The sequence below is a fragment of the Enoplosus armatus genome, chromosome 11 (assembly GCF_043641665.1).
Source record: "Enoplosus armatus isolate fEnoArm2 chromosome 11, fEnoArm2.hap1, whole genome shotgun sequence".
Classification (NCBI taxonomy): Eukaryota; Metazoa; Chordata; class Actinopteri; order Centrarchiformes; family Enoplosidae; genus Enoplosus; species Enoplosus armatus.
The window spans coordinates 15,439,361-15,459,770 of NC_092190.1; the positions used below are offsets into that span (position 1 = coordinate 15,439,361).

General features: G+C 40.5%; 1 protein-coding gene across 1 annotated transcript; it reads right to left on the reverse strand.

Moving 5' to 3' along the window:
- vwc2l (von Willebrand factor C domain containing 2 like) lies at nt 1-20,181 on the reverse strand. The gene is made up of 3 exons (XM_070915309.1): nt 19,768-20,181; nt 7,154-7,283; nt 1-152 (listed from the first exon to the last, which is right to left on the reverse strand). Exons 1-3 carry the CDS (start codon nt 20,179-20,181, stop codon nt 1-3), a joined length of 696 nt encoding a protein of 231 aa, XP_070771410.1.
- Between the last annotated feature and the right edge of the window lie 229 nt (nt 20,182-20,410).

Genomic DNA, 20,410 nt, shown 5'->3' on the forward strand with positions numbered 1-20,410 from the left:
CTATGACAACGACTGGCCGTTGAGGCACTCCCGCCGCAAGCACTGCGCCGGCTTCCACCAGTCCCCGTTGTGGCAGCGGCAGATGGTGCAGTCGTCCACCTTTACTTCAATGCCGGCTGGGATGATCGTTGTTCCAGCAAAGCAATTTGGACCTGCCGCATGGGGAAAGGGGGAGAAAGACAGAGAAGAAGGAATGAGAACGACAAGAAATGGATGTGGCTCTCCTGAGAGCGTCTCTTTTCGGAGGGGTGGTGGAGTGATGCAGAGAACTGCAGGGAGTTAGGGGAGTCAGAGCAGACGTACAGATCTTTTCACGGGCATGCACCGATGGGCTTGTTTTTGCAACACTAAAGCGCTTTTGTTAGTCTCCCCTTCTCCCTCGACATGGAGCGCTTTGCATCCTAATTCGCCGTGAGCAGAGAAGCCTGCCAGGCGCTGGCTTGGCAGTACAGAGAGGCTGGAGTACAGAGAGAGAGAGAGAGAAAGCTGCTTTGAGAGGCAGTAGGGAGGATGGTGTTAATCACTTCAGTCTGTATGAAAAGGCCACATAACTCCTTAGCAATTCCTTACATGGTTTCTTTACACGCACGCACGCACGCACGCACACACACACACACACACACACACACACACACACACACACACACACACACACTCACACTCACACTCACACTCACACTCACACACACTCTCACACACTCACACTCACACACACTCTGTACAGACTTCCAAAACAAAAAAGAACTCAAATTAATTTTGACATCTGATTTATCCTGTTAAAACACTGGATTTTCTTGTGTGGATCCCTTTTTGTTGATAAGATTCCTTTAATTCTAAAACGTGTTTGATTGTGTACGACAGGAACACCTCATACCCTTGTATTTGATCATCTCAGCCGATAAACAGACAGATTAGCTTGGGTATATTTTTGGATCTGTGCTTGAGGAAGCTAAAAAGAAACGTGGTTACCTTTTATGGGAGTGCAGTGCATTCATTATTGGTAAATACCACATGAAACTGTTATATCTAATTTGTTTCTCCCCGCCTCAGGGTGATTTGAGGCAGTGTATCTCTTCCTCCACTTCTCGTGACAGAGGAGCAAGAAGGTGCCAGGAATTCGCACCAGTTTTAATCATTTAAATGAAGCAATCAGCAGCTCAATTTGGTGTGACGGTGACTTTGCTTTGGATTGCTGTCAGTATTCAGCTCTGTAAAACCTGCTAGATTCAAGACTCCTCTACGAGCAGTTGTAAAAACCTCATATGTCTCATAACTCTTGAAGACACAGTGGCTTTCATGGCTAATATTCATGGACATCTTACAGTCACAGTGAATCTGATTTAGTACAGGCCAACTTAATGCTAGCAATGTAAACGTGAGACGGTACAGTTAGTCGTCCTGAAGAATGGAGTTACACGGGGTACATTTGGGGACACGGGCCAGCTGAATGCAAATCTGCACAATTACTCAACTTGGGCACAGTAGGCTTTTTTCATGGAGGACATTTTGACATGTCACAGCGGGAAAGGCACAGGTGAAATTAATAAAATTAATGATGGCTGAATTCCATTTAGTTGCTTTGATTTCAGGGTGCTGGTAAAATGTCTGCTGTGAAAAAGGCCTATCTGAGCTTCTAAGATACCCTGTTTGGAGGTTTATATAATGATCAGCAGCTCTGCTTTTCATTCTCTTTGCTTTTGCTGTTGACCCAAGTCAACACTACAAATTTGCATGAAGAACAGAGCTATTTTCAAAAAACAGAACACAATTTCTGCAGCCCAGTTAAAAGAGTCTCCTAAAAGAGTTTCGTGGGAAACATGAGCAAGATAGTTCTTTTTTTTTAAAGCAAGACATTTTTGTAGTGTTGCAGCGGGAAAGGCACAAGGGTAAATAATGAAATTAATGATGGCTTAATTCCATTCAGTTGCTTCAGTTTCAGGGTCCTGCTATTGTGGCATGGCTGGGACACTTAAATAGAACTGAGCCATCACTGATGTAATGAGTAACACCTGTGCTCAGGCAACTCAAAGCACTTGATTAAGGTTAGGTAAAGATCATGGTCTTGGTTAAATATTTTAAAAAGATAAGCTGACTCAAAGCACTGTGACAAACACATTGACTTTTCTGATATTTAACCAAGACCATGACTTTTACCTAACCTTAACCAAGTGTTTTGATGGCCTAAAAAGGGTTGGCCAGTAACTCCCAATATTTCACAAGCTTTTGCTTCAGATGTCTAAATGATTTGGTTCAATTTACTGCAGTGTTTGAGTGGAAATAAGGTACAGAAGGCCAGAAATATGCATGTGACACTGACAAAGGGAGCTGTTGGCTACCAAGTATCCCCATCCTTTGCCTCAGCATAGATGAGTCCCATGCTCTATTCGGACCTGATAAAAGCCCTTTGATCTCAGCTTAGAGGAGACATTGAGCGCGCCTGCCAAGTCTTAACTCTCATTGATCTGCCTCTGGACAGCTGGCACAGGTTACAGGACAAACTCAGTAGAGGTTGATGAGGGAAGAGGGTGACTGGTGCTGCTGCCAAGTGTGATTGTTTATAGCCAGATAGATTTGGAGCCACAAGGACACAGTTTCAGCTACCTGTCACCGGTCGAAGGACATGCTGTCAAGCCGTCCGAGCCTGTGATCAATTCATGGCCAATAAAATTTTGTTAAAGTCAGAAAATGTTTGTCCTGTGTCAAAATTGTCTCAGCACATCATACTTTCCCTGACTACAGCTGACGGGGTGAATGCATATTAGGACTCATTACAGTCTATTTGGCTCAAAGACGATTATGGTTCTTGCCGAGAGGCTTCCGTACAAACTTACCATTCCAACACCAACTCACTGCAGCTTGTCCACAGAATATGTCAATCTGAATATATTTGCCTAACTGTAGCCAGCTCTATGGCACTGCTACTCTATGATATGTCTGTTAAAAAATGACAATGACAGCCTTCAGAGAGATAAAACCAGGCAGATCTATTTATGGTTTAATCCTATCATATTGAGGAAATACTGGCCATTTTCAGACTACTTCTCATTATCATTTTTTTCACGAGAATTGTATAATTACATGTATCCCCTGATGAATTTACAGTATATAATGCATGATAAAGATTAGAGCTGAATTAGTCGGACTCGATGAATGTGGAGCTCGGAGATAAGATACTCCCACTGGCTGACTATTCCATTGTGCTGCCTTCTGCTCTCTGTTGCTGCTTTCAGGGTGAACCACCGAGAAGCAGACAAGCTAAAAAGCTACATCCTAACAATGGAAAGCTTTGACAAAAGGTTGGCAGCCAAAAGCATTGATTTGGTGATTTGCAGAAAGAATACATCCACACATCAAGGTTACAACCAGAATACATTTAGCTGAAAAGTTTTTTTTTTTATGCTCAAAAGTAGTTAGGATTAAGGACTAATGACTACTAATGATTAATATTTCAATTTAAGGCATGTCCTTCTAAAAATGTTCAGTAATGAGACACATTGAGCCCCATTTTAACCCAAGTATCAAGGTGTATTTTAACCTTCAAATTACCAAATCAATGATTAATGGGAGCTAATGAGCCATGTGCAAAACCTCAATAACATTTAAGCCCTTAGCAATTCTGATTGGTTTTGAAACTTAAACAACCCAAAGTCGTTTCTTTAACTATAAGAGAATGAATGGGTTCAGCCAGACCTTTCACCTGTGCTGGAACAGCGTAAATGCAGTGTGGAGATACTACAGCAGAACTTATACACAGTAGAGTTTGTCTGCAGATGCAACTGCCCCTTCAACCACGACACTGTCAAACCTTAATGCAGGAGCTTACCGGGGCTTAAGTCCCGGGCCTCCAGGGATAAATATATATATACAGTGCTTAACAAATTTATTAGACCACCTGTCATAAAAATGAGAAAACACAAATATTTTAGAAATCTGTCAAAAACTTGTTTCAAACTAAAAATTGTATTGTTATTTATTAGGCAAATAACAAACTGGAACAACTAAATAGTCCTTATTCACATATATTAACCAAAAATCTTAATATTTTGTATGACCTCCTTTTGCCCTGATAACAGCTTGCATTCTTGCAACCACAAAACAAATTTTTCTGTTCAGGAATGCAAGTGAATAACTGTGGCATTGGCATTGTGACTTTGGCATTTCAATCACAAAATAATAATGTGCTTTACTATTCTTTTCTGCTTTTTTGTAAAACAGTAAATTTGAAAATTCAAGGATAACAACAATAATTATATTTTAGCATTAAAGATATCATTTTGATTAAAGAGCTTGGCTTGCACATACTGGTGGATTAACCATTACAGAAACATAAAATATTTTGGTAATCAGCAATACTGTTAATTTAGGGCAGCGGTGGCAAACACCTTACACTGGGTGGTGGTCTAATAAATTTGTTAAACACTGTATATATATATAATGAATATATTTATAAAAAATTATAATATGCACCGCTGCCATGAACAATATTGGGCCAGGGAAGTCACAGAAGCTTCCTGTGCATAGCTATGGTCAGTGCACTATAGTGTAGTACAAAATATATCGACGTTTTTGTAATTTGTCAAATCACAAATCGGGTAGGATAGTTGGCTAGCCTTAGTTTAGCTGTAGCTGAGTTTCCAGTGCGAAAGATGAAGCTTTCACATCCAAGCGGTGCTCAGAAATGAAAAAAAAAACAGAATAAAATGTAGGTCGCTGACTTTTTTAAGCCTACAAGCAGCAATGTCGATCACCGAGTCTCTGTGCCACCTAGTGAGGAAAACAGGGCTACTACTACTGCTGCTGTGGAGGATGAAGGACTGTGTGCTGAGGAAGAGGGAGGAGAAGGAGTGGCGCTGCAGCCGACAACAGGAAGAGAAGTGCCAGTAGGAGACACGTCAGACCCCTACAATACTGACCAAGGTTGCTGGGGCAACAGAATAGATCTTTGATGAGTTTCCCTGAGTAACCCTGTTTACTGATTAGGAGGGCTCTCCAATTACTATATGTCGCTGTCCATTGACTGGGGGGTTCTGAATCAATGTTGCTGTGGCATATTGTGAAGGGAGGCGTGCACTTGGAACTTTTGGCAAGCTAGTCAATTAAATGCTCTTGACAGCCTAGTAATATAAGTGACAGCCAAGTTATATAAGTGGGGGCCTCAAAAACGTCCGTAGCCCCAGGGCCTAAAGTAAAGTTAAGGCGTATGTGTCTAACGTGAGTAACCCAGCAGACATACAGTAATCCACATAGAGTATGCTTCTTCGTCTCTGGAAACAGACAGCCACATACATTTATGTGAAATGAGCATCTCTAGAACACACATTTTATGTTTTGGTTGCATGTTCCTCCACCATAAGAGGATGATGTGACAGTAAAACTTTTATCTATCCAAAAAATTAATAAAAAGTTAATCAATGAACTTCTCCAGCTTTTCATTTGTACAATCATTTGGTTTATGGCTGTACTTTGTGGTTAGTGCTAATTAGCAAATGTTAGCATGGTAACACATTTAACTAAGAAGGTGAACATAGTAACCATCACCATACCTGCTCATCAACATGTTACGTCACTGCAAGCATGTTAGCATGCTAACGTTAGCATTTAACTCTAAGCACCACTGTGCTGCTAGCATGGCTGTAGACTCCACAACTCTACAGACTCTTGTTAAATGAGAAAAGCCTTTTCACACCTGTCACAGTATAAAACCTTGTGGCATGAGTTAAGTGATTCTGATTGGTCTGGGGTTAAATAGACACCACAACCACCACAGTTGCTATTCATGTCTGTCTCATAATCCTTCCCTGGTGAGAAAAGGTGGTGCACAAAACACACTGGCATTTTAAAAAGGGATGTGCTCATTTCACATAATTATTTGAAATGCTTGCAGCATGGAAAGTAAAAGACAAACGTCTAACTGTCTTCCACTGATTGCATGTCTAACTGGAGCACACATAAGTGGATGTCTTCCTTTCACAGTCCCCTGTCCCTTGGCCAAAAATGAGAGCTAAACAGCATCCTTTATTGTTCTCTCCCCACAGCCCTCAGCCATCCACTCCCATAGAGATTTATCTGGCTGCCAGAGCCTGACCAGGAACCCTTGGGGAGCCCGGAAACGGCAGGCCTACCCTGAAATGCCAAGGGTGTCACTGTGTCCTGTCAGCCTGGATTAGCTCTCTCCTAGCGGCTTCTGCAGCCTTGTTAGTGTGGGTGTTTGTGTGTGTGTATGTGTGTGTGTGTTGAAATAAAAGAAAGAAAGCAAGGGGTATGAAGAGGAAATGAGAGAAAGTGTGAAAGAAAATGCGGGTAGTTGTGGTGAAATTGCCATTTAGCATCCGCCTCAAGCTAAATGCCTCTCTCCACATTTATAGGTCAACCGCTGCTTGAAAGGCAAAGAAATATATTTATGTCTTCATTCAACAGGAAAACTCATAAACAATTTCTCCATTTTCGGATGTGACACTCAACATAATGAGAGGACTGAATGCAATAATAAGGCATATGAATCATGAGAGTACTGTATATCTTACTGTTTATCAGGTTCTCATTTAAGTTCAGGGAAACTTTCTTTGCCAGCTCTCAAATGATCTGAGGCTTAAAAACCTTTGATTAGACAATGGAACATTCTGTTGTTGACTGTGCATTTGATATTACCCACAGACACTCTTTGCTGTTCATCATTCCAGCCAGGATCACATTGCAGACGAGCAGTTACTGTACTTTGGTCATAAAGCTCCATCTGTCCCTCAGGATTGGTGCTGGCAAAGGGAAATCTCCCACCTTGCCTTGTAAATAGCCAATGAACCATTGGAATCCTATAATTCTAATTTAGGGATTGGCTGTGTGTGACAAGGGCGTCAGGGCACTGGGAGATAAAAGGCTCTCTGAGGACCCATTAGTCCCTCCTACCATGCCTTTAATCAATGGGCTAATGTTTACTCTGCTTGGTGTGTCATTTATAATTAAAACTAGTGTTGCTCATTAGTGTCCAACGGGCCCAAGGTAATAATTTTAATTCATAAAACATCAATTACATCCTCATCCTCTAAAGGCGCAGCCATCAAATGGTGATACAGATAAACTTGCCGTCATTGGTTTAATGAAAATGTAATGACTTGAGAGGAGTGTGCGTTGCATTCCAGAGAAGATGAGTGTTTACCGTTTTTACAGATGGGGCAGCATTGCTCCGGCTCGTACACAGGGTTGACACACTCTGGGACGGCGCAGTCGGACACCACACAGTGCACCTCATTATTTGGTTCGCAGCGGCACCATTCACAGGGTGACGGCTGTGGGCAGAGAGGGTTAGATGATTCAGTAGGTTTCACCTTTATGAGTGTGTGCGCTCTACTGCAGGTCAGTTGGAGAGCAGCCTGCTCCTATATGCATTTTTGCAGATATTTCCCTAATAAAAATGTTCCTATTACACGCATCTCACAGTGTCTTCATAAACAAAGAAACAAGTTAATAAATTATTCACAAAGCCAAGTTGCATTAGGCCACTTGCATCTTAACAAACAGAGCCTGTAGCTGACCTTGAATAAAATCAATAGAAATAACTAATAAGGGAGTCAATAAAGTGGTGTTCATGATATTTAGCATTTTGCTGCATTCTGCTGCGGCCTGCCTCAGGAATCAGTTGCTTATCTTACCACCTCTGCAACATGTAAATCAGTGCTATGCAGCTCTCTGTGCTGCTGCCTCTTGACTCTATCTTAACAAAGTCTCTTGACCGGAGAATGAACTGTAATGCAATTACATGGAGTGGAAAAATACAAACTGTTTCCAAATCACGAAAGGTCAACTGTTCATCATATTAGATTTTCTATCTGCTCATCATAGGAAACAGTCTTCTGCACTGGGTCTGCTCTATCAGCAACTCGGTCCTCTGTACTAACCTCAGAGGATACAAATGTTTCTTTTTTGATTACCCTTTTGCAGTTTACATTTTTTTTTTTTTTTTGTTATGGTAGGTAAGTCAATATATGTGGAGATCAGCAATTGCAACTGGGTGAGTTATCCATTTGGAGGATTCATAGTGCAAAACTTTCCCAAATTACAGCAGTCAATGCATATTCAAAACATGCTACTTTTGAACAAATGTTGACTCTTGAAGGACATTGAGGTGACTAATAATGTGCTTTACCTTTGGGTGCATAATATTGGTATGTACTGTATGTACTGTAATGACTAACCAGGGCGATGCTGGTAGACCTTTGTCCAAAGGTTTACCAGCATTTCAAAAAGCTGACTAATTTACACATCATGTCTTGTTTGTTTAGCTGCTATAGGTAACCAGCAAGATCTCCAGGACGTTACTGGTCCCAACCAAGAAGTAGCCCGGCACATAATATGGCAAATTGGCGTTTTTTACAGTTTAGGTATTGTATGGATTAAACAAACGAGCTGGGGCTGGTAGGCGGGTTTTGTTACCTTTGGACAGAGCCAGGATAGCTTTTTGTCCTTGTTTCCTGTGTATGTGCTAAGCTAAACTAACCAGCTGCTAGCTCCAGCTACATATTTACTGTACAGACATGAGAGTAGTATCAAACTTCTCATCTAACTCTCGCCAAGAAAGTTACTGTTTCCCAAAATGTCGAACTATTCCTTTATATGCTGGTTGTTGTGCTTTGGAATTAATTTGTCATTATCAACTATCTTAACCCTTGTATTATATTTGTTTCTCCCCCCTTATTTTGGTGTTCCCGGTCAAATTTGACCGGTCTGGTTTAACTGCTCTTACATTAACACAAAAAACATAATTCAAACATAATCATCACCAAATTTTATTTAACACCTTTTAATGCTGTAAATAATGCCTCCAAGTAATGGTGAACATGAATAACTGCAGTGAATATACAAAGAATAGACACTGAAAATTATAATAATAATCAAAACAGAGACCGGGGGGGGGGGGGGGGGGCACATAACCACGGGAAAGAGATTGGTTCCCATAACAAACACCTAATTGTTTAGTTTGAAATGTGTAAATCTTTATATATGGGGCCTTTGAACAGGTATGATACATTATTTGGTCTCCCGTGGGGGGGTGGGCACATAAGCGCGAGAAAGAGACAGGTTCCCATAAATGACACCTAATTCTTCAGTGTGGTTCACGTGGGGGAATATATGTGTGTGTGTGAGTGTGTGCGTGTGTTTGTGTGTGTGAGAGAGAGAGAGAGAGAGAGTGTGTGTGTGTGTGTGTGGGGGGGGGGACCACACTAATTCTTCAGTGTGGTTCACGTGGGGGAATATGTGTGTGTGTGTGTGTGTGTGTGTGTCTGTGTGTGTGTGTGTGTGTGTGTGTGTGGGGTGGGGGGGGGTGGGGGGTGGATGTGAGGGTGTGCATGGGGATGTTTTCCATCTAATGGATGAACATAATCTAGTATTACCCATTCATTTCCTATGGAACACCACAGGTGTTACAAAGTTGATTAGACCACTCAAAATTCAATGAAAGTGGTGATCAGCAATTTTATATGTTCAAATGCCTAGTGTGGAGGATATCATAAGGCCTTGAGGCAATCAGAGGAAAAATAAAAATTTTATGATTTTATGAAGTTGTAAATTGGTCAGATTTGACCCAAACACCACAGAAGGGTTAACTGTATTAGCAGTAGAAAGGAAAGCAAATGCATAACCCATTCTCAGATTGTTTTCATACTTCTTGAACTTAAAACAATGTAGAATGAGATCTGCAAAGTCATGTTTAAATGAAACATTGGACTGTTGCCAAGGATGAGAGCAGAGATAATTCAGACATGAACCTAAGACTGTTTCATCTCCTATTATTCCACTTTCCCTCCGTGTGGTAGAAAATTGATAAAACTGTCTCAACTGTTCATCAGATATACTTCCTCTGATATGTCAGACAACTGTCCGGTGGGATTAAAAAATAGGATGTGAAACTATCTATCAGATATGTTGTTTATAAAGGGCAACAAAAAGTATATATTGTTAAAAATCACACTCCCTACAAGGAGGAACAGTAAGTGCATTTGTGAAATGTATGTAACTTAATTGTGTCCAGGTACAGAAAGCTATGTTCTGTACCTCTGCTTTAGATTCTCACACTAAGTGATGTTAATGATACAATAGATTTCATCTGCTCATTCATTGTGTCTGTTGCATATTTTAGAGCTGCCAGTCCCTGATGTCAAAGCACATCTTAAGGCCTTAAGAAATACAACATAGATGGTACCTGAACAATTATAACTTGACTCTCCTCTTACCCACACAAGTAGTCAACACTAGTCGGCGTATGTAAATAAGCCACGGCAAAAACATTTCTCTTTCGCAGAGTTGAGCACCCCTTCAGTTATCCGCCCCTCTCTCTGTTTGAGTGCTCACACAGAAATGTACCAATTAAACAGCAAGATGTTGCCTCATACATATGGAAGATGGACTACATTTTGTCAACCTAACAGACTTAATCTATGGGGGCTGGCAAGGTGGGATTCAGGGTCAGCAGTGGAGCATGTAGGGCTGTGTCTCGTCTCATGATGACATGGCTGCGTTTCTCTAACAGGAATATTTGGCTTCGAGTGAAGATGAGGTACCTTAACCTTGGACAACGTATGAAAGCAATTGCACCTCACTTTAAATTGACACTGCCAGCAGCAGAAAACCCAGGTTTAGTCACGATTCTGTTAAAAATAAATATGTCTCCTCAGGGAATTGAAGCAGCAGTAGTTTGCAATAATGAGCTTTATACTTTAAGGTTTCAGAAATCTAGATAAGTTCTTATCCTGTTATACCTAATATGCTAGCTGGAGTACTGCGATAGAAAGCTGGATACTGCGGCATGTGACACTCACCTTCCTAATTAGTCTGCCATGAACGAAAACGCATCCTTAACTTGAGTTATTTAGTCACTAGTTAATGAAACGTGGACACCATGATGAGAATGATGGTTGGAGAACCTGGTGAAGTTTGAGAAGTCGCATGGTGTTAATAACACCCTGGATTCTAAGATTATCCCAAAGTCTGAACATAAGGAGGAGGAGACTCACTTCCTTATTGTAGACGGCTTCCTGCTTTATAACTACAGACCTCTGATTGACGTCGACCCCATATAAAGAATGCAAAAAGAGGAGGTGCGCCAGGAACTACATGGTGCCAAGCCCCCCCAGCCTGTTTGATGAGTCACGTCTGGCCCACATATTTGAAACACTTTCTGAAATGAAAGTGAACGTCTGAAACCCTAACGCAGAGGATAAACTTTATTATTGTCTCGTCATTTATTGCTGCTGTAAGATGAAGAAACTAAAACTACAGTGCAGCAGAGAAACTTGGCTCATTCTCAAATGGTGAAAGAGCTCAGTTGGTACAGAAATGAGAGTGGCTGGATGTGGAGGAGTCGGACAGACCTGCACTGACGCAGAAACCTAGATATTGTTGAAATAATAGATTAAAGGATATGAACAACCAGGTTTCTCATATTACATGTAAATTACATATCCTGTATATGATCAATACCTGGATAAGACTTAAAACCAGGATACTAGTGTCTATGTAAATGTGCAAGTAATCTAATCTCTCTCCACAGTTCAGGTCAGCTGACCTTCATAACAAAAGCAGCTCAGACAGGATCAACACAACAACATGCATCGTTATTACTGCTTCCTCTGGTAATAAGCCTTTACTTAGCTGTGGAAGATCAATTACATGTTCGTTTAAAGTATTTAAAAGGATGGCAAAATCGTGAATTCACTGTAGGAGCCAGACAATTAGTTAAGTGATAGATGGTAAGGATCCAGCTAACACCAATTTTGATTTATATTTGATCAGCTGCCAAACATACAGAAAGGAAATGACTCAAAAACATAACAATGAGAACAATTAGAGACAGTTTCACAAGAGTCTGCATCTGGCACAGATACAGTTTCCCTTTTCCCCCATAAGGCATATTATTATCTTTAGAGGATAGAGAAGGAGACAATTAGACATCATATAGTAATAAGTACACATTAGAAATGCATGACTAAATCAGCTAAACCTTTCATTTGTTTTTCTTAGCAAATGCATTATCTCAAGTAGTGTCCGCTGGTAAGTTGTAGTAATACATGGGAATTAAACTCAACAGAAGAATTAACATGTATTATTCATTTGGTTTGAGGCGATGCAATCAATATTTTTTAAAATCAATGTGCACCACAAACAGCAAAACGAAGACTTAGATTTGTTGTTTATGGCTCGCATTAATTTCTATTATTGTCAAACTGACAATAAATGGGCAGCTGGCTTCTTGACATATTGTATGCAATGTTGAGAGTTTTCTCAACTAAAGGTGTGTCTTGATCTCACAGGTACCACTTCATCCATGTTGTATTACAGTTTTTTACACTTGGTAACACGCATTCTCAACACTTTTTCTCTTCACACAGTCTGCACAACAGAGGTCAATATGGACTAAACTGTGGATCACTCTACGGAAGCCCTGAGAGGCAAGTGAGAAAAAAAAACATTCTGGTGATCCATTTTCTAAGTCTGATCTGAATAGTTTTCTCTCCTGTGTTTATGACTTGAAACGAGTGAAAAAAAGTTTTTGCCAGGATAATCTTTTTTAAGTTTTTCATCTGCGAAACAGGTGGAGAAAAAAAGTTTAGCAGGAAAAAATAAATAAATTTCCAGGACAATTTTTAGTTATTTTTTCTTTATCTGTGAAAATATGAGAAAAAATCGTCGTGAAATAAAGTTTTTTCCGGGATCATTTTTAACAGTTATTTTTTTTCACCTGTGAAAACAGTTTTAGCAGGTGAAAACAAATGTTTTGCCAGGCTAGAAATGTATTTTAATTGGTTCTAATCTGCACATACAGTCTGAAAAATAAGTTTTTCACCTGCTAAAACTGTCTTTTCAACTGTAAAGGAAGAAAAATTATGCTTTTTTTCACCTGGCTTCAAAGATGAAAAACAAAATTAAGGAATTAAATCCTGTTCTTTAAACAATTTAGACTTAGGAAATGGATCACCAGAATTTTTTTTCTCACTTGCCTCTCAGGGTTTCCGTACTTTTCATTGCTTTGACACAAAATGCATTCAATGACCACATCTTTCAAAAGTTTTCTCATTCAATCTAAACCATCACCAAAACTCTGTGTATTTACGCTCCATTTTGCACATGTTGCACATACTATTGTAAAAACAGTTTTCTCATGAGAGACAGTGGTGTTTCTTTGCTATCACAACTGGCCTTTAAAAATAAATCAGTTCAAAGCTGAAGTGGCATTTGTCTGTTGATTAATCGGGCAGATTGACCTGTAAAGCAAGTATATAATAAAATGTAATTTGAAAAAGAAAATTACTCATTGTATCTATGACACATTGCAGAGATTTTCAATGTATTCAGCTGCGCCTGGTGCTTTCAGGGCGTCCTTTTGTGTGAGGTCTACCATGAAGAGGATCAGTCGTGCCTTAGCCCAGACTCACAAAAGAAAATGGAACACCAGCACCGCACTTGACATGCTGGTAGATGTTTTGGTGAAGAAAAGTCTCCTGTTGTCCCCGGCTTATTGGCAGGGTATTAGAGTGAATCGGCTGCCATGCTTTTCATTCCCGCTCTGAGACAAATGGAGACGGGGCAGGGAAGCAATGAATAGTCAAATAACCTTGAGCAGGGCAAACGGTTATGTAAAATACTTTGAGGCTGGACAACAGGGTCACAGGAATTTCACCCATGCGGTTAATAGGAGTGGCGGAAATGGGTTGACAGTCAAACTGCATGCTGCTGTTGTCCAGGTCAAAACAATATTTTACCGGCCGGCAGGGAATACAGAGAGCGAGGAGGCAAGACGTTTGGATGAGGGGAGTTGGATGCTAAAAACTCCCTTGTACAGGGGTTCTTTAAGTGCAAAGAAGTTGACACCAGAAAAACGTGTTTGAGAATTCTTTGTGGCCTAATTGTTTGCACTTAATAATTTCGTCTAATTAGGACTCTTGTTGCCTCTGGCAAACTGGATAGGAAAATCAATTTGAGCAATCATTTTTACAGCTTCTATGGCTGTTTTGTCTCATAGGTGTCAGTGCTGAAAAGAGGATTACTGTTAATTACTGTTGTGTACGATGTATAGGCAGCTCCGTGCGTGTGTCCATGCTATTTTAGGTTCATTGTTGTGATTTGCCATGTTTTTACAGTCTCCATAATTTTCTTTTGTTGTTTAAGTTGAAGTGCCTAAGTTACAAGAAACAGAAAAATCATGAAACAGAAAAACAGAGTAACTGCACTGCACTGGGTAGTTTAGTACCTGTCCCATGGGGGTTTTAAGGAAAGGTGAGTAGAAATGTATTAAGGCTGCATTTATTGCAGTTATATTACTTGCAAATTAATCAATTAACATTACTTGCCTCTAAATGAGAAATTATTCAAGATAGTCTGATGTTTTAAATCTACTGTGTGTACCTTTTTCATGGAAAATGTTGAAGCCCACCCCCCCTTTTTCAATTCTGCATCCCTTCCCTAGGGGGATCGCAGGAAGCACGGACGGGATTGTTCACATTTGAGTTCACATCCCAGCCCTAGCCTGACGATCTGGGATCTGAACTCACCCTATATCTCCTGGTTCTTGATTGCAGCTGCGCTGAGGCCAGAGGCACGCCGGCAGCCATGCTGGGCTGGGGACTGGTCCCTTCCTCATCTGATGGGGAACCCTGTAGGTGAAACACCTACTAAGGTTGAGTTGCATGACTCTCTCACAGGGCAACAAAACAAAAGAGTAGAAAATACACCCACTGGCAGTAAGTCTACACTTCAAAATCTACATTGTATTAAATACTTTATTGGTAAAAGTAAATACTAAAGTGGACGAGTTGGTACTGGGAAATGTACTGATGCATGAGTTATACCAGCATTAGATTCAGCAAACTTTGCACTGCAGTCTACTGCTTTGTGTTGAATGAATGCCCAACACCACTTGCACGATAATGACTGTATACTCTACTTACATGGGACTTAATAACTGACCTATTGCATGATGGGATTATCAGTATAATGAAACTGGACAATTAATTAAAAGTGTTGTTTGATGCCAAACTATGTGTATCAACTCTTCCTTCAAACTTAAACATCCTAGCATCCCAGATGCTCTAAACTGACCACATCTCCTCAGTTATCATTCTGAGATGCTGTATCTCTGCATTTCTTCTTCATCATCTGCAACTGAATATAAATGCAAGCACCTGCACAATGTAGCATGAGGAAATGCCAATGAGGCCCACACCAAAGGTTAACCTGTCGGCATCCCTAAACAGGGGTCTGTATAGCAGATACTGACGCCCTTTGATTTCCTTGAACACTGCAGGGTTCCCAAGCTTTCATGTGCTCACTGAAGAGACCCAACCCTAAGCCCAGGATGTGGACTAAGACGTTAAGAGTTACTTGTGTGGTCTCAGAGAGGGATCGTCCTGCACCACAAATTTCCTGTTTTCTTATTTATGTCATTTTCAATAATTCATAATCAATAAGTACAAATGGATGTTTGTTTTTTCCCCACCAAGTACGAAGAAACGTCCTTCCTTCTTTGGGCCCTTCTGTCAAGGTTAGCACGAGGGTGAGCTGCACTATTGATGGATTTGATCTCACATCAAACTACGAGGCTTATGCACTCACAGCGGCCCTTGCAAAATCTGTGAGCTTGCATCACAATGCAGGACTGAGCTTGATGCTGTCTGACGTGCAAACACACCAATCAGTACAGATTAGGTACATAGGTTCTAAATGGGCTGATCCCACACACGTCTCATTAACAGCAACACTATGTCACTTTCATGCTGATGTGCAAATGCATAATGTAGGGCTGCAACTAACAGTTATTTTCATTATCTATTTCTTGTTTATTAATTTTTGATTAATTGACTAATCATTTAATATAAAATGTGTCAGAAAATAATGAAATTGGAATGCCCATTACAATTTTCCAGAGCCCTAGATAACATCTGCAGATTGCTTTTTTTTGTCCAATTAGCAATTTAAATCCTAAACACATTCAATTTACAACAATGTAAAACACAGAAAAGCAGCAATTTGACTTGTTAGAACCAGAAATATTTGCCCTTTTTGCTTGATTAATGCCCTACATGATTAATTGCATCTCTAAATTGTTGATTCTTTTTTATGTCCGTTATATCAGTAAATCAACTAATTGTGTTAGCACTAGCATAACGGCCCCTATTAGAGGCATTAAAATCCTTGTTAACAAAGGAAAACACAGACTGCTATGACTCGCTGCTCATCTAGCTGAATGTACTAGAGGCAGATATATGCCAGTGGAAATTAAAAGCACCTAAATTACGTTAACATACGATAGACAGTTGCCAGCCACTGTTTTTCCCCCCTTCTAGTTCTTTCGGTTTTGTCTGATTTTTCAAAAATTGCTTTTCTACAGATATAGCAGAGTGATTAATAACGGTGCTTGTCTACATTTAGTTTGGCTTAGCCCCCTGCCTGCTTCAATTTGTTTCAGTGACATGACATGCTAATATCCACAGGTGCGACATGTTCCAAACATCTCCCAGCAGAGGTTTCTTTGCTTTGCCTTGAAGTCATTATGTAAACCAAACTGGAAAAAAACATCCTACAAATTACAAAACATTCTGCTGAAACCTTGCAGGGCAGGACAAAACTAAAGCAAAGCAGACAACGAGACATACAGTTTCCAGTTTCCTCATACTCATGACTAGCTTAGTCAGGTCGTGATTGTCATGTAAAACACAATTTACTTTGGGTTCCCTTAAATTAGTAGGATTAATTAATTGTTAAACCTAAAATTAAACTTTAAAATAGGCAGCCCAGCTTCATGTACATCTAATGCTTGTGGTAGTCAGCCTGTAAATATTTGTTATTTAGCCATAATTATTATCTTTCCCTAACTTTAAAGCTGCACTAGTCAATATTCTTATATAAATAATGGGTCAAATAACTATGTGTAATGTAAAACGGGTTTCTTGAAGTGACACACCCACAGAGAATTATTTCTGCAGCTCCCCTCAGCTCCATGGAACATTTTAGCATCTTTCAGCTAATTGTTCTGGTTTTACGGCCTGCAACTTGAATGTTTTGGTTCACTGTCAATGCTCTCATCAAGGTCATCTCAAGCCGCATCAGACAGCAGTTTATAGTGGAGAAGTTCTGTTAAACCAACTATATGGTACTTGTGGTGGTGAACATAGTGAAGTGTTTAGTAGCTAAAGACCCAGATAATTACACAGGGGTTGGTAGAGACCAAAACCAGAGCTAAAAGAGAGTGACTATAAGACTTACATTCATCAGGTGGCTAGAAACACAACTCAAAATGAATGCTGATGTTGCTCTGTGGCTGCCGGATGTGTAAATAGACAACTAATTACAAACACTTGCACCGTAACAACTTCACAAGGTGATGATATGGCAAAGTTATGTTTGCTGCAAATGAGTTGCTACTCGTATGGGCTACAGTATATTGTAGCAGTATCCAATTGTAATATGTTGACTTGAATGTTTTGCAGATGTGAATAAAATGTACATTATGTCTGATACTTTGAGGAAATGTTTGAATCCAGTAGTTTTTCTGACAAAGCATTTTTAGTAATTGTAGCAAGTCGTTGCAGTGCTTTCAGTTTTTCAGTACGTACTTTTAAGGCTGAAAGCATTAAATGTCCATGCTTTAATATCTCAGAAGAAGGCTTACAGTAGATAAAATAAAATGCATAGACTCGTTGTTTGGATTTTGTACACGTTAATAGATTCAACTAGCATGAAGTTGAGTGATTGCTGACAAATTTCGTTTGTTGTTTTAGGTGAACGTTTTGTCAAATTACACAAATTCGATGTTTCCAGAATAGATAATAACATTGCATATCAGTTTCATTGGTTTCTTGTGTGGATTGACACATTGTTTTATCTCTGGTATCTCTTCAGTGTTTACCAGTACTGCTGAACACTCTGCTAATCTGCCACTGACAATGCCAATTAATCTTGAAGATGCTTCTTAAAGCTTAGTTTCGAGTATTCATTTAGTTCTGAAGTGCCTATTGTTTCAAGTGGGTTGCACAAAATTCATGATTGAGAAGTGCTCTTCACTCGCATACATATCAACACAAATCTTGCGCATAAAATTGTGCATCCATTTGTTTTAACTGGAAAATTTGGTGGTTGTTTGTGTTTGTCTGTCTGTACTGTCTATCCACAGAAATCAGTTTCTGAATACATCTGAGGTAAGAAATGCCATGCAGTTATGAAAAATTAAGAGGAAATTGGTGATGTCATTATACTACCAGTTTGCTAACTTGTCTCAAATGTTGTCCCACTAGATGTAGGTTTTCTACCTCTATCACTATGTCATAACATGTAATTGGAAATCCAGAAAATAATACATTCAGGCATTATAATAGAAATGAAAAACAACCAAGAGTCTCCAAGCTAACTTCATACCTGAATACTCTTAACTCAAATCCTTACAGTGGATCCAAAACGTAATTAAGTTTTCCATTGGAGGTTTATAGTGTTTGGCTGGCACAACTATAATGGACTCTAATCCTAACTGGTTACTGTTATACTTGCACAGACAGGACCAAGCGCCATGATCAACCATAGAGCTATACTGTTGTTTAGGCCGCAATGTGTCATATTACATTTCACTCACTTGCAGCCCCAATCCACTTGTGTGGAATTTGAATGAGGAGGTTTCCTCATGGGCAGCAACAGTTTAAACACAGACTGTAGTTGTCATGCTCGTATAGTGTCATTTCAAATCAGGCAGTACTGTCGTGCTCCGTAACAACTGCTGGGACTCTGGTCTGATGGGTAAAAAGAGTGCTCCCTTTGCAGGGGACACAGGGAAACTGAATCTGCCAGCAATGACTCAGAGTCCACAAATCAAAGCATTGAAATACTGTTAGAGCATCTGTCAGTTTAGTAATGCTGGGTGAATGTTCAGTTGACGGTGCAGGGAGGAGGGGATGGCATCACTCTGGGAAGCAGCCATCTTTGTGCCCTTGGCCAATAAACACATTTTAATGATACTTTTACAGTATGTCAAGAACTGATATATACTCACAGTAACCAAAAGCCTCACTAACTCAAACCCTAACAAGCCCCCACCACAGGTCAACGCTGCTGGTGAGCTGCATTTTGCAATTTTGAATAAAATATCATTGAAGTCAATTGGTGTCAACAAGTTTCAAGAGCAAAAGCAGTGTGTAGGTGTTTGAGCCGCTGTACTTAATATGCCTTAACACTGGCCTGTGTTCCCACGAGACATAGCGGCTGCTACCTAAAATGACACCACCATGACATTAGATTTTGTTTCATGTTTGAATTGATTGACATCTATCACGAACATGCAAGTCTAGTTAGGGGTGCTCATATTACTGTATGCGGAATTTAAAACACATGAATAGCCCAGACAGACTGCCATGTAAGATGGCTTCATTAGTGGCCTCCAGATGTTTGACTGTGACTGACCTGATCAACCTGGCCAGATGGAACCAACTCATGAGCATCAGTAGGGCACTGTAGCCCTTAAATACGTTTACTTATGATCTTATAGTGTATAAACTATTATATCATTATGCTGGAAGACAAGATCAAATACAATACCAGCAGTTAGATTGGAAACAGTATCCTACTGTATGAGACAGGAAGTTTAGTGCATATTGGAAATGTTGTTTTATTAACTGCTAGCATTGTGCCACGACTTGGATGTTTTGTAAGCTGAGCTCCCGAACCAACTGTCTAAATGTAACAATGTAAGAAAAGATTGAGGCTGTTCAGGTTTGGATCTTAGAACTCAGATCTTACCTTGAATTCTTCCAGTATTTTATACGTTTTCCCTCGGTACTCGCAAAAGTTTTTAACCTCCTTGCACTCGGGGCAGCATCCGTTGTGCTCCACTTTGGTGCACTTGGGGTGCAGTTTGGGGCACTCGGGCTGGTCGCACACAGGCCCGTCCTCCGTGCACACGCACGGACAGTTCGAGTGTCCCGGGTAGAAGCGCTCCCCGAGTTTGTAGACGAAGCCACTGTCGTCCACGCATCCTTTCCCCCGGTAGTCATCGAAGACGATGTTTTCACTGGCCGTCCGCTCCGCCTCGTCCGCGGCGTAATCCTCGGGGTTACCCACCGAGGCCGGAGACACTGCGCTCAGGGCCAGCAGGAGCACGAAGGCGGCCGAGAGGAGAGGGCCCATCCTTCGCCGCGGCGTCGATATCCACATTCAACACGATTGTGTGGATGTCATCCCTAGGCTCCCGGTATTCTCTCCGGATCCGTCCTGCACTTCATTATCATCATCATCATCATCTTCTTCACTTGAGGAAATGGGCTGCAGTGGAAAAAATAAGAGATGACATGATGGATGATGATTCCACTGCTGTTGTTTTGCACAACCTCAAACCGGTAAACCTCACATTCCAAGTACTTTTCGTTTTTGCTTAGGCCTGTGC

Bases quoted from the DNA above. Each gene is read 5' to 3' on its own strand.
- vwc2l (XM_070915309.1), bottom strand. From the start codon at position 20,181: ATGTGGATATCGACGCCGCGGCGAAGGATGGGCCCTCTCCTCTCGGCC. The intron at 7,284-19,767 runs GTAAGATCTGAG...CTCTGCCCACAG, and splicing joins AAATACTGGAAGAATTCAAG to CCGTCACCCTGTGAATGGTG. The intron at 153-7,153 runs GTAAACACTCAT...CCCATGCGGCAG, and splicing joins CTGCCCCATCTGTAAAAACG to GTCCAAATTGCTTTGCTGGA.